Source organism: Myxine glutinosa, chromosome 2 (genome assembly GCF_964187855.1).
Source record: "Myxine glutinosa chromosome 2, kmMyxGlut1.1, whole genome shotgun sequence".
Lineage (NCBI taxonomy): Eukaryota > Metazoa > Chordata > Myxini > Myxiniformes > Myxinidae > Myxine > Myxine glutinosa.
The window spans coordinates 158,117,920-158,132,953 of record NC_136262.1 but is presented as its reverse complement, the minus strand read 5'-3'; the positions used below and the strand labels follow the sequence as shown (position 1 = coordinate 158,132,953).

Genomic DNA, 15,034 nt, shown 5'->3' with positions numbered 1-15,034 from the left:
TCGGACACGGCCATCTTGACGAAAGACCAGAAATCTAGACTCGTCACTGAAGGTCACGTGAATTCCAGTTTCCTGGCTGCCATTGACAGTGCTCTCTGGCCCACTGCAATCGGTGCTGGCTGTGTTGTCTGGTCAGGTGTGGCTTTCTCAGGGGACGCCTGGCACGATAGCCTGCTTGAACCAGTCGTTGGTTGACTAGCCTTCTGGATACAGGCACATTTGTCAGTTGCTGCCACTCAGCCCGAAGCCGATTAGCTGACTTGGCCACGGCCATTGCAGACTAACCGGTGCAGCTGGCGATCATCTCTTTGTGGTTCTGCGTGGACGTCCTGGCCTCGGTATTGGAGTAGGGACATCCCTCTGAGCATTTCGTTTCAGGATCTTTGACACCTGACCTTGAGTGATGCCATACTGCCGAGCAATAGCACGCTGTTTCATGCCAGAATTTCGTAAAGCCACCACTCCATGACAAACAGCATTGTCAAGTTGACGGACCATCTCCAGAGGAAGCGGCAATAACTTTTGTAGACGTGCAGTAGTTGTTTTCCACTAATACAGAACGCAATAACCCATATATACCCGATTGTGAAGCCAATCGTCAAATGTACCTGTCCTTACATTTTGTCACGCCACCTGTGATATAATCTTGTTATTGACTTCTTGCTGCGAAAGACAATCGGTGACATGGTTCTTTCAGCAAAGACATCACCGAAGGGTAAAATAAACTCACCAGATTGATATACTGAGTTCAGAAAGTAAACTCAAGTTAAGAAAAAATATGTATATATTCCATATTAAATGCCAAGTCTGTATATAGATTAGGAGCATTATTACCATTTATTATTATTTATTACCATTATTACATATTTATTTATTTGAATTCATTCATTTATTGATTATTCACCGGTTTAGCACATTTGAACTCGGTTTTGGATGAAGAGATCTGTTCTTTTGCAGGGAACCAAAGATTAACACGTCTTCGTCATCGAAGACGAAGAAAATGAGCTGTTGGAAGCGTCTGAAGTAAATAATTTTGTTTTCCTCCTCTTGACTTTTTTAACTTCTTTTTGACTATATCCACCACAACAAATGTACAAGAAGCTAACATTTCAATCTTTTTCAACCTAGGCAAAAGTTTACAACACATAAAAAGAACAAGTGCGGTGGTGACATTGCACATGACGTGTAAGTATGAGAAAATATCCCTTTGGAATGTCCCGACATGAAACTTGCGCGCAATGGAAATGGTATTCCTTTCAGGAAATTCAAGCTCTCCCTGTCGTATCTCCATCACATTTTGCTCTTGAAATATTTTCTGTACCATTGTTTGGAAGTTTCAGGGCTGAAGGATTCCACTGAGTTGTTTAAACTGAGCTGGCATGTCTCTTGTAAAGAGTTGACAAATTATTGCCAGTACCCTGAACAAATGATAAATTCCTGCCAGTCAACAAAACGATATTTTTTTTTTTTTTTTTTTTTTGTATACTGAATCGAAGCTCGTGAAAGAGCTAACATTTATTTCACAAACAAATCAACCAGACAAACAAGATATATAAAAAGAGGGAGCGGAAGACAAGATGGGGAGAGAAGGGGAAGCACACAAACATTACATTTGAGAGCAGGGAGATGTGTGGGAGGGAAGGGCTTGGGGGGAGGAGGCGTGGGAAGGGGGGTGCGGGGGGTGGGAGAAGCATAAAACACAAGGACACCAAGGACTTCCAGGACAGAAGTTGGTATTTCAAAAAAGTGGATTTGGGGTGAAATTAGCAGGGGTAGAAAAGATCAAGGTTTTGGATGGGGGAAGATAAGAGATGGTGGTGAACAGCTGTTTTAAAGACCTGGAGGGTGGAGTGGGATTGAAGAGAGTGAGGGAGTTTGTTCCAGAGGCGGGAGAAAAGAGGAAAGAAGGAGTGAAGGTGAGCAGAGTGTCTTGATTTTGGCAGTTTAACCATAAGAGGGTTGCAGGCAGATCTTGTGCGACCTGCAGGAATATTTGGGGGACAGAGCCCAGAGAGAGCTGGGGGGGGCAAGGCCAGAGAGGAGTCGGTAGAAGACGGAAAGACCACCAACCTGCCTGCGGTGAGTGAGTGAAAGGCCCTTGGAGTTAGCTTCATCGCGGGAGATTCCAATGATTCTGAACGCTTTGGTTTCAACAGCGTGAAGACGAGCTAGGTGTGAGGCAGGAGCACCAGCCCAGAGGGGAGAGCAGTATTCCATTGAGCTGCGGATGAAAGCCTTGTATGTGGTGAGGAGCTCAGGTGTGCGAAGGAAGGACTTCGCACGACTGAGGATGCCCAGTCGGCGACTGGCTTTGGAGGCCAGATTTGAAATGTGGTTTTCCCAGGAAAGATCATGGCAGATAGTGAGCCCCAAAAGCTTGAGTGACGGAACTTCTTGGAGAGGATTATTCAGAAAGTGGATGGGAGGGTTGTCCAGTCGGTCTTTTCGGAGAGACATCGTAAGAGTGTGAGATTTGTCAGGATTGAAGGACATGTTCCACTTGTTTGCCCAGTCTGTGATTTTGTCCAAGTCGAGGTTGATTGGTCAAGCGATTCGTAAAAATCTTGACCTACACCTGTTCCCACTGCTACAACTGTTCCCACAGCGAGACTCCAAAATAAGGGAGAGGTATCTGACGAAGAAGAGAAAGTTAAAAGTGACATGAATGTCTATCGAGAAGTGCAAATGAGAAGCATCAGGAGATACTTGATCTGAAGAGAGGGATGTGAATTATTATTATTATTATTATTATTATTATTATTATTATTATCATTTTGTATACAAGATCGAGGCTCGTGTAAGAGCCAACATTAATCACAAAGAAACATAAATGGACACATAAAACATAAAATAAAAGGAGTGGGAGACGAGATGGGGAGAGAGAGGGAAGCACACAAGTACAACAGTAGAGAACAGGGACATCGGGAGATCTGTGGGAGGGGGGGCAGGGGAAGGGGAGGGGGTGGGAGAGGTATGAAACAAATGTACACTGGTGGTGAACAGCTGTTTTAAAGACCTGGAGGGAGGAATGGGACTGAAGAGAGTGAGGGAGTTTGTTGCAGAGGTGGGAGAAAAGAGGAATGAAAGAGTGAAGGTGAGCAGAGAGTCTTTATTTATGGCAGTTTCACCAGAGAGGGATGCTAACAGATCTTGTGCGACCTGAAGGAATATTTGTGGGGACAGAGCACAGACATCTGGGGGAGCAAGGCCGGAGAGGAGTCTGAAGAAGACAGAAAGACCACCTACTTGCCTGTCGTGAGCGAGTGAAAGGCCCTCGGAGTTGGCTTCATCGTGGGAGATTCTAATGATTCTGAAAGCTTTGGTTTCAACAGTGTGAAGCCGAGCCAGGTGTGAGGCAGGAACACCAGCCCAGAGGGGAGAGCAGTGTTCCATTGATCTACGGATGAAAGCCTTTTATGTGGGGAGGAGCTCAGGTGTGCCAAGGAAGGACTTTGCACGACGGAGGATTCCCTGTTGGCAACTGGCTTTGGAGGCCAGCTTGGAAATGTGGTTTTCCCAGGAAAGATCATGGCAGATAGTGAGACCCAAAAGCTTGAGTGACAGAACTTCTTTGAGAGGATTGTTCAGAAAGTAGATGGGAGGGTTGTCCTGATGGTCTTTTTGGAGAGACATAGTGAGAGTGTGAGATTTGTCAGGATTGAAAGACGTGTTCCACTTGTTTGACCAGTCTGTGATTTTGTCCAGGTCTGCAGAGATTGACGAGGCTGCAGACTTCCGATCTGAGGGATGAGGTATGGAGCGGCAGAGAGTGGAGTCATCAGCAAATAGAAAGAGATAATTTCCCAGAGAGTCGGAGAGGTCATTGATGAAGACCAGAAAACAGCACAGGGACCAGAACACTGCCTTTGGGAACTCCAGCCTGAACAGGAAGAGGAGATGAGAGAATTCCATTCAGGGCCACACGTTGACTGCGACCAGAAAGGAAGTTTGCAAGCCATGCGTGGAGGTTTCAATGGATACCATAGGAGGAGAGTTTGGTAAGCAGAGCGGGGTGCCAGACCGTATCGAAGGCACGTGATATGTCAAGGGAGACAGCTCTAATTTCCTGTTTGGCATTGAGGACCTCCATCCATTGTTGAGACAGCAGAAGCAGCACGTCTAGAGTAGAGTGACCTGGTCTGAATCCAAATTGATGATCAGAGATCAAGCCATTGGAGAAGAGGAAGGATTTGATATCCGAAGCAATGATGGATTCCATGACTATGCTGATAATTGAGTGCAGGCTGATTGGTCTGTAGTTGCAAGGATCTGTTTTCGCACCTTTCTTATGTCTGCCTTACCTTGACCTGGTGGTGGGGTGGCTATCTTTATCAAAAATTATCTTCCTCACTCTCCCTGCACTGCCCTCTTTCGACCCCACCCCCAGGAGTACCTGTGGCTATGGCTTCCTCTCTGCTCCCACCTTTTGTTCATATGTGTTCTGTACCGTCCTCCAAACAGTGATGACTCCATTTACATTTCGCTGTCGGACAACATGGACCAACTTCTATCAACTCATCCAAACTCTCTCTTTCTCATATGTGGCGACGTAAACTGTCATCATGCCAGCTGGCTGGGTGTGGGTTCATCTCTCACCAGCCATGGCACCTCAGCAAAGGACTTCTGCGACTCATTTGGACTGACACAATCTGTCAATTTCCCGACCCGGATCTCAGTCAATGGAGTATCTTCTCTTCTGGACTTGGTTATGACTAACTTCCCTTCAAATGTCTGCTGCTCTTCTTCTGCTCCAATCGGTTCTTCTGATTATGTGCTTGTTAAAGTGGACATCTCTCTGGCCATTCTCAGAGAGCCCCCTCAGCACCGATGAGTCTGGCATTTCACTCAGGCCGACTGGCACGGTCTGCAAGCAGCCATCAATCATCTGGACTGGTCTCCCATCTCTACTGCCTCTGACATCAATTCTTCCTGGGAATTCTTCCAAAGCAAACTGCTCTCTCTCATGCACAGATTTATCACATCTCGTCTTCAGTTGTCTTACCCTTCCTCCCGTCCATGGTACACTGGAAGTTGTGGTGAGGCAGTTGCCCTGAAACAACTTGCCTTTGCCTCTTGGAAGGCAAATCCAACTGAAGGCAATGTCAGTTCCTTCCACGAAGCTCGAAACAAGTGTGTGTCTAACCACAGGAGTGCCAGGAAGCACTATCTCTCCACTCATAAGATTGAACTCTCAAACCTGTCTCCTTCCTCCAAATCCTGGTGGCGTCTGGTCAAATCCGTTTCTGGTGTTTGTTCCCAGACCTCAATGGCTACACAGTTGACTCCGCACGTGACAAAGCCGAATGCCTCTCTCCGTTCCCACCTTTCCCAGTCGAACCCAACTGCTCCTGGACTCTGTGTCCTTCTCTCCTGACAATGTGGAGAAGTTTTTATCAAACCTCGACTCTGATTCTGCAACTGGACCAGACGGCATCAGCCCACGGGTCCTAAAATCCTGCTCTGCCACTCTATCTCACCCTCTCTCTCTGTTCTTTTCACCCTCTCTTTTGCTCAAGGTCATCTGCCAGCATCTTGGAAATCAGCAAACATTACCGCTTTCCACAAAAAGGTGCAAAAACAGATCCTTGCAACTACAGACCGATCAGCCTGCTTCCAATTATCAGCAAAGTCATGGAATCCATCATTACTTCGGATATCAAATCCTTCCTCTTCTGCAATGGCTTGATCTCCGATCATCAATTTGGATTCAGACCAGGTCATTCTACTCTGGACATGTTGCTTCTGCTGTCTCAACAATGGATGGAGGTCCTCAATGCCAAACAGGAAATCAGAGCTGTCTCACTTGACATATCATGTGCCTTCGATACGGTCTGGCGCCCAGCTCTGCTCACCAAACTCTCCTCCTATGGTATCCATGGAAGTCTCCACTCATGGCTTGCTGACTTCCTCTCTGGTCGTAGGCAACGTGTGGCCCTGAATGGATTTCTCTCATCTCCCCTTCCTGTTCTGGCTGGAGTTCCCCAAGGTAGTGTTTTTGCCCCTGTGCTATTTCTGGTCTTCATCAATGATCTCTCCGACTCTCTGGAAAATCCTCTCTATCTCTCTGCTGATGACTCCACTATCTGCCGCTCATTCCTCATCCCTCAGATCGGCAGTCTGCAGCCTCCTCACTGTCTGCAGACCTGGACAAAATCACAGACTGGTCAAAAAGTGGAACATGTCTTTCAATCCTGACAAATCTCACACTCTTACAATGTCTCTCCGAAAGGACCGACTGGAAAACCCTCCCATCTACTTTCTCAACAATCCTGTCCAAGAAGTTCTGTCGCTCAAGCTTTTGGGTCTCACTATCTGCCATGATCTTTCTTGGGAAAACCACATTTCCAAGCTGGCCTCCAAAGCCATTCGCCGACTGGGCATCCTCCGTCGTGCGAAGTCCTTCCTTGGCACACCTGAGCTCCTCACCACATACAAGGCTTTCATCCGCAGCTCAATGGAATACTGTTCTTCCCTCTGGGCTGGTGCTCCTGTCTCACACCTAGCTCGGCTTCATGCTGTTGAGGCCAAAGCTTTCAGAATCATTGGAATCTCCTGCGATGAAGTTAACTCCGAGGGCCTTTCGCTCACTCACCGCAGGCAGGTTGGTGGTCTTTCTGTCTTCTACCGACTCCTCTCCGGCCTTGCTCCCCCAGCTCTCTCTGTGCTCTGTCCCCCCAATATTCCTTCAGGTCGCACAAGATCTGCCTGCAACACTCTTATGGTTAAACTGCCAAAATAGAGGCTCTCTGCTCACCTTCACTCTTTCATTCCCCTTTCCTCCCGCCTCTGGAACAAACTCCCCCACTCCCTTCAATCCCACTCCTCCCTCCAGGTCTTTAAAACAGCTGTTCACCACCATCTCTTATCTTCCCCCATCCAAAACCTTGATCTTTTCTACTCCCGCTAATTCGCCCCAGATTCCTTGCAGTGTTCATATGTTTTATACCTCTCCCACCTCCCCCCAAGTCCTCCCGATGTCCCTGCTCTCAAATGTTTTGTATGTGTCCTTCCCCCTCTCTCCTCACCTTGTCTGCCGCTCCCCTTGTTTTTTGTGTTTTGTGTGTCGGTTTGACTCTTTGTGTGATTAATGTTAGCTCTTTCACGAGCCTCGATCTTGTATACAAAAAAAAGAAAAAAGTGAAGCGGTGATGTTGGCTGATTTCCAAGCTGATGCTGGCAAATGACCTTGAGCAAAAGAGAGGGTGAAGAGAACAGAGAGAGGGTGTGAAAGAGTGGCAGATCAGGATTTTAAGTCCCGCAGGCTGATGCCGTCTCGTCCAGTTGCAGAATCAGAGTCTCGGTTTGACAGAAACTTTTCCACCTTGTCAGGAGAGAACGACTGGGTAAGGTGGGTACAGAGAGAGATGGGTTTGGGACAATATTTTGAGGTAAACACAGAGTTGAGGCATTCAGCTTTTTATTGATACACGTGACACACTGAATACCACTTAAACTAGATGTATCAAAATATTAATCTTCGTTTGCAAATATTTGAACCATAACAAAGGACGCACCAAGTGCTTTGTACAATATTATATTCGAAAGATACCACCAATACTGTCAACCAATACAAGGAACTTTGAGGAAGCCATTTCTCCCATAATGCTTTCTCTCAATTAACGCCACATGAATTGAATTAATCAGTTCATGTACTTATCTTTGAGAAGGTGTTGGGTGTTGAGGTGGTGTGAGTAGTAGGAAAATGTTGGTTTTGGGACAATCACCAAAATAGCTCACTCGCTGCACTCATTTTACCATTTTGGCGCTTATCTCAAAACCAACATTTTCCTACGACAAGCGCCCCCTCTCCTTTCCCCTCCCCACCCTGCCGCTCACCCCTTACACCCAAATTTAATTTTTTCCCGTATCACAATGTCTAAATTTCGAATTGAAAAACTATTTGGCCAAAACCCCATATCCCTCAAATAATTTGTCTATTTCTCCCTTCCCCATCGAAGCCATCAACAAAGGTTAACTTCTCAATGGACCCCCATATTTCCTTTAAACTCACACAGAGAGCCAACAAATGTTTGTTTGTTCTATTTTAGGGAATAACTGAATTTTCTTTTTGAACTCATCACCATCGAGTATATTGACAATTAATATTGTTATGTTTGTGGGGTTAAGGATGAATCTCATCGGAAATGTAGGAATGTATTAATTAACATGGACCTTGTGACGCGAAGATGCAGAACTTCAATGTACATAAGCAGGGTAAATGTTCAGGTTAAGAGTGTTTACGTGTCACCACACAGACGGTGGTGTTTTATGTTCGTCAGAAAGGGCACAACATTAATAATTCCCAGTATGTATTGCATCCTGCGATTTTTACCTCCGCTGCCAAAGGTGGATGGAGGTTATGTTTTTACCCCTGTCTGTTTGTCTTTCCGTTTATCTGTGAACAAAATATCTCAAAAAGTTGTGGACGGATTCAGACGAAATTTAGCAGAGATGTAGCATACAGTGCAACCAGAAAGTATTCAGACCCCTTCACGTTTTTCACATTTTGTTATGTTGCAGCCTTATGCTGAAATTGTTTAAATTCATTTTTACCCTCATCAATCTACACTCGATACCCCATAATGACAAATAGAAAACAGGATTTTATAAAGTTTTGCAAATTTATTAAAAAGAAAAAACTGAAATATCACATTGACATAAGTATTCATACCCTTTGCTGACACTTGAAATTTAGCTCAGGTGCCTCCCATTTCTCTTGATCATCTTTGAGATGTTTCTACACCTTGATTGGAGTCCACCTGTGGTAAATTTAATTGATTGGACATGATTTGGAAAGGCACACACCTGTCTATATAAGGTCTCACAGCTGACAATGCATGTCAGAGCAAAAACCAAGCCATGAGGTCGAAGGAACTGCCTGCAGAGCTCAGAGACAGGATTGTGTCGAGGCACAGATCTGCGGAAGCCTACAAAAAAAAATTCTGCTGCATTGAACGTTCCCAGGAGCACAGTGGCCTCCATAATTCTTAATTGGAAGAAGTTTGGAACAACCAGGACTCTTTCTAGAGCTGGCCGTCCGGCCAAACTGAGCAGTCGGGGGAGAAGGGCCTTGGTAACAGAGGTGATCAAGAACCCGAAGGTCACTCTTGCTGAGCTCCAGAGATCCTGTGTGGAGATGGGAGAAACTTCCAGAAGGACAACCATCACTGCAACACTCCACCGATCTGGGCTTTATGGCAGAGTGGCTAGGCGGAAGCCAAACAGTTCAATCTTGATTTCATCAGACCACAGAATCATGTTTCTCGCAGTCTGAGAGTCCTTTAGGTGCTCTTTTGCAAACTCCAAGTGGGCTTTCATGTGTCTTTCACTGAGGAGAGGCTTCCCTCTGGCCACTCTGCCATTAAGCCCAGATCGGTGGAGTGTTGAAGTGATGGTTGTCCTTCTGGAAGTTTCTCCCATCTCCACACAGGATCTCTGGAGCTCAGCAAGAGTGACCTTCGGGTTCTTGGTCACCTCCCTTACCAAGGCCCTTCTCCCCCGATTGCTCAGTTTGGCCGGACGGCCAGCTCTAGAAAGAGTCCTGGTTGTTCCAAACTTCTTCTATTTAAGAATTGTGGAGGCCACTGTGCTCTTGGGAACCTTCAATGCAGCAGAATTTTTTTTTGTAGGTTTCCTCAGATCTGTGCCTCGACACAATCCTGTCTCTGAGCTCTGCAGGCAGTTCCTTCCACCTCATGGCTTGGTTTTTGTTCTGACATGCATTGTCAGCTGTGAGACCTTATATAGACAGGTGTGTGCCTTTCCAAATCATGTCCAATCAATTAAATTTACCACAGGTGGACTCCAATCAAGGTGTAGAAACATCTCAAAGATGATCAAGAGAAATGGGAGGCACCTGAGCTAAATTTCAAGTGTCAAAGCAAAGGGTCTGAATACTTATGTAAATGTGATATTTCAGTTTTTTCTTTTTAATAAATTTGCAAAACTTTCTAAAATCCTGTTATCTCTTTGTCATTATGGGGTATTGAGTGCAGATTGATGAGGGAAAAAATGAATTTAAACGATTTCAGCATAAGGCTGCAACATAACAAAATGTGAAAAAAGTGAAGGGGTCTGAATACTTTCTGAATGCACTGTATGTGACAAGGACGAAATGTTAGATTTTGGTTAAGATCAGGATTCGGATCCGGCTACTCGAATTTTTAAAGTGATTCTTCACCACTGCATTGGGAGATCGGGCCAAAAAGAATATATAGCAGGATATCTCAAAAAGTTATGGATGGATTTGGACGAAACTTGTTGGACAGGTTGTGTGTGCGATCAGGAAGAATCAATTCAATTTTGGTGAAGATCCCGATCCGGCTCGTATTATGTTTAAGTGATTCATCACCATTGAGTGATATGGCCAACCAGGCGGAGGTTTGCTCTCTTCTGAGTGCCGTTGTCGTTCCCTTCGTTTTTATTTCATCAAAAAGGGCCGCCATTACAACAACCATAATAGCCGACAGTATACCGGACATTCCGATCGGCAAGGGAACCCCACCCAGCCAAACATTCCCGAAGGATGGCTGGACTCCACCTCTCTGACTCGAGACGGAGAAACCACGCCCCGAGATTCGTGACTGGTTGAGGAGCCATGGGATGATGTAATGGGATGTCAGGATTGGTCAGGGAGTGACGTCAGCAAGGGGAAAAGGAGGATGCGTCGTTGCGTCCCTTCCTAGTTCCTGTCGCTGTCTCTCGAACTGGTGCTGCGGTCGCGTTGGTCGTGGATCGTGGAGGAGGAGGAAGAAGAAGCAGTTTCTAGTTCTCTGATGCTCGCTTTGTGGTCGACGGTCGCTCTCCTCGTGTGCGCTAAAAAGAGAGCATTCGTGGCTTTGTGGAGCCTTTGCCAAGTTGATGTAGCGGGGGAACGTTGGCCGCCTGCTGCACTGCTCGGTGCGCTGCACGATCGACCAGCGCCATTGTTCGGACGTTTTGACGTGCGGTCGTCTCAGCGACCGATCCCAACGAAGTACTCGTCGACACCGGAGCTCAGTGCCACGTCGAAGGGTGCATTTTATTTTTATTTTCTTCAATCATCCCGTTGTCTGTTTCGTGTATCTTAATAGTGCAGACATCTCAAATTAGGAATAATAGGTTATTTTTAACCTCAACATTAATTTTGCCTTTTTTTTTATTTTTATACAATATGGAGGCTCTTGAAAGAGCTAAAACGTTTATAAACGTTTCCTGTTTATTTTAATAAATTCATTATTGTTGCATTTCACTTTTGTGTCGTATTCGTTTCCTCCTTTGTGGGTCGAGGAATAAAATCCCGTGGAGACCGTCTGACTAGATTAGGCCTTTAACGTTTCCCGCGCGCGCCAACGATAATCCCGCCAAGTTTCGAAATACACCTCGGAGTTAACTGGTCGGCTGGTTTGGTCCGGTCCAAGGCCAAGGTCAAGACTGCTCTGGTCCGGTCCAAGGCCAAGGTCAAGACTGCTCTGGTCCAAGGCCAAGGTCAAGACTGCTCTGGTCCAAGGCCAAGGTCAAGACTGTTCTGGTCCAAGGCCAAGGTCAAGACTGCTCTGGTCCAAGGCCAAGGTCAAGACTGCTCTGGTCCAAGGCCAAGGTCAAGACTGCTCTGGTCCAAGGCCAAGGTCAAGACTGCTCTGGTCCAAGGCTGGCCACGGACGTGACAGTATGTTTGAACTTGGTTCTTGGTTTAAGTATCTTTGTTAGGCAGAGATGAAATGATAAACCTCTCTTGTTGCTCTTGTCTGAGAACCCCCTGAGTTGTACGTTTTCCATTTTTATACCAAGGATGTGATTTTCTCCATTCTGTGGTTTGGTTATTGCTGGTTATACCATTTGTATGCCACTAAAAAAGGTGGGGGGAGCCCGTTAACCCCCCCCCCCCACCCCCATTTCCTTTTTAAACTAATTCATATTTATATCTTAACACTCATACTTATCTTTTAAATATCTTAACTCATGTTTATCTCAACACTTATACTTATCTTAACACTTATACTTATCTTAACACTTATAACCATTAGGGAGGCTGTCAATTCCATTGTCTAAAATAAACCTCTCATCAAAAGCCCCCAATACCTTCTTATTTACCTCCTCTGAAAATAATTGATGTTTATAACTTCTTATTGTATTCATTTTTCTGTACTCTTCTTTCTCAAAGGTTAAACATTTGTAATAATGTTCAAAGTTTATTGTTTCTTTGATTACATTTTTCTTTTCCCCCTTTAACTTTTTATCACTATTTTTGGTTCACGAGTTGTCAAACAGAGTGACCACTATATTCGTCATGGGTGTGTGTCTGTGTGTCTGTCTGTCCGCAGCATAACTACCCGATGATATCATCCGATCTTGATGAAATTTGGGTGGGAGGTCGATATCATGATCTAGTTGTGTCATGCCGAGAGTGGGCGTATTGCGCCATTGTGGGCGGAGCCATGCCCGAAAAAGATGTCTTTTTCGGGGGTAACCGATTTCAAGCTACATCTTCTCCGAGGGAGTTGGTGGAATCTGACAGGGGTTTCGATATTTGGTTAGGCCAATGTCACGTGTCTAGCCCCACGGAGCTCGATTTTTCATTTTCGCCCCAAGGTCAAGGTCACAAGGTCACAAAATTTAGAAAAGTCGATTTTTGATGGTTTTATTACATTCTTCGCTTCCTGATAGGGTGAAATGTCATACATGTTTTTATATTATCACATACATCATGAAATACAAGTTTTCCAACAAATTTCAGAATCTTCGACCTTTGACCTTTGAAGGTCACAAAGGTCAAATTTTCAAAGTTGTCAGAATCGAACCCAATTTTTGGTATTGTGTAGCTAACTAACGTCATAACTGATTATACATTATATTCTATCTCATTTCAAGGTCAGGAACCTTCGTTTTGACATTTCCAGGCCAAAACCCGACACAATTACGTACAGCTGGCTCTTAAAGGCCTGCGCATGCAGCGCATTGCGGCCCTTTGTAAATAGGCATGTACACCGCAATCCAGGGGCCGACACCTGCCACGTGGGCCCCCGACCCCCCCAGTCCGGGCCTGTTTCGCTTATAGTCCGTCCTTTGTCATTGAATACCGCTCGCTCGTGAACCATCGTCGTCTTCTGACTTGTCAATATTATTATCAATATATTTATAAGCATAAGCCTTTGCTCTCAATCCTACAAATTCACTCATTATCTTTCCACCCAATTCATCTTTAAACTTTCCAATAACCTTTTTATTCTTTGTCGAGAATAGTTTGTTATCTGATTTATAATTGCTTGTATCATAATATCTATCATAATATCTATCATTGTATCATGTTGAAACATCCTGAGACATATCCTCATAAATATCTTCCGTATTGATTTTGAAAATAAAACTCTGTATCCATAAAAGTAGATTAATATCATCCACATATCTCCTCTTTAAGTTGTTGTAAAAGTAGTGATACATTAACAACTTTGACAAGTCAATAATTGATGTTCCCATATAAATAGGTTTATCCATTTCAATGCTCTCTTTATTCAAATGAAAAGCACAATAAGTTCTCTGAAAACACCTCCAACCTTTGAAAACTTGGTTTATTAATTAATTTAGATGCCTGTTTCCGGTATGTAACAAGTCTTATGTTTTGTCCATTCCTAACATTTTCCATAGTTTTTCCAAATACAGCATTATTGATTAATTTGTAAAAGTCCTTCTCAAAATATGTTTTTGCTTCCGTTCTCCTTTTTGTATTAACATCAATATAGGTCTTTTAACAATGACTTTATTTACATTCTAAAATTCTATTAACTTTCTTTACTCTAAACCCAGCAGATAAATATTGTCTTAAATTCCTTTTTTTATTATTATTTTTTATTCAAGATCGAGGCTCGTGAAAGAGCTAACAATCACACAAAAAGTCAAACTGACACATAAAACATATAATAAGGGGAGCGGCAGACAAGATGGGGAGAGAGGGGGAAGGACACAAACACAACATTTGAGAGCAGGGACATTGAGAGATCTGTGGGAGGGAGAGTGCTGTGGGAGAGGTATTAACCATATGGACACTGCAAGGACTTGTAGGAAAGAAGTTGGAATTTCAAAAAAAGTAGATCTGGGGTGAATTAGCGGGGGCAGAAAAGATCAAGGTTTTGGATGGGGGAAGATAAGAGATGGTGGTGAACAGCTGTTTTGAAGACCTGGAGGGAGGAGTGGGATTGAAGGGAGTGGGGGAGTTTGTTCCAGAGGCAAGAGAAAAGAGGAATGAAAGAGTGAAGGTTAGTAGAGATATCAGGTATGAAGATACTTGGTAGGGTAGCACAGTGTAGTGGTGGTGTTTCTGTCTGAATGTAGAAAACACAAAGAACCGATGCAGCTGATTTTCTCCTGCCTGACGGCATTTTTATTCTGCTATTGTTTCTTATTTGTGACATTTATTTAACGACAGCTTTACAAAATCTGTTTTCTGCAGGAATGCGGAGCATAAAGTGTCGAATGGTTCTGTTGATGAAGAGCTGCTTCCTGGTGAGTTTTGAGAATTTATCTTTTCACAAAATATACACTTATTTACAAGTCCAAGAAGAGAGACCTGAAAATGTTTTGTTGTTGTTTTCTTTATTTGCCAATTTGCCGGTGGTGGCTGCTTGTTCCTCACGACAGTGACGCAAACAACTTCCTCTCATCACAGCAATCTTTCCCGTGAATGCTCCAAACTTTTTGTTTTGATTCTCCAGTCATGCCATGGCAGTGTTTTAGCAGCTTCACTCGGTCACAGGTGTAACTATCGTTCAGAGGGACCCAATGTGTAATATTTGGCCACGCTGAGAATCACCTCAACCAATACAAAACAATACTGATTGGAAATGTTGATGGAAGAGGAGGAAGGCAAGGATTAAAATGGACAGACAAGATGATGGAATAGATGAGGAAGTTAAAGATCGAGCTGCTGGATAGACATTTGAATGGTGTTCCTGAAGAAGCAACCTCTGAATCGTAGACGGTACCAGATGATGGTGAGAGTGCAAATCAATTTCAATGAAAATGTAAAACGACGTGATCATTGAGGTGGAGGAAACGCTGA

At 44.4% G+C, this 15,034-nt stretch overlaps 1 protein-coding gene across 1 annotated transcript in view; it reads left to right on the top strand.

Annotated features, from left to right (window-relative positions):
- LOC144890819 (disabled homolog 2-interacting protein-like) overlaps positions 1 to 15,034 on the top strand; it is a 69,150-nt gene that overhangs the window by 25,434 nt on the left and 28,682 nt on the right. Inside the window, exon 2 of the mRNA XM_078772660.1 lies at positions 14,426 to 14,478. Within this exon, the coding sequence (XP_078628786.1) occupies positions 14,426 to 14,478 (53 nt within the window). The remainder of the gene's footprint in view (positions 1 to 14,425; positions 14,479 to 15,034) is intronic.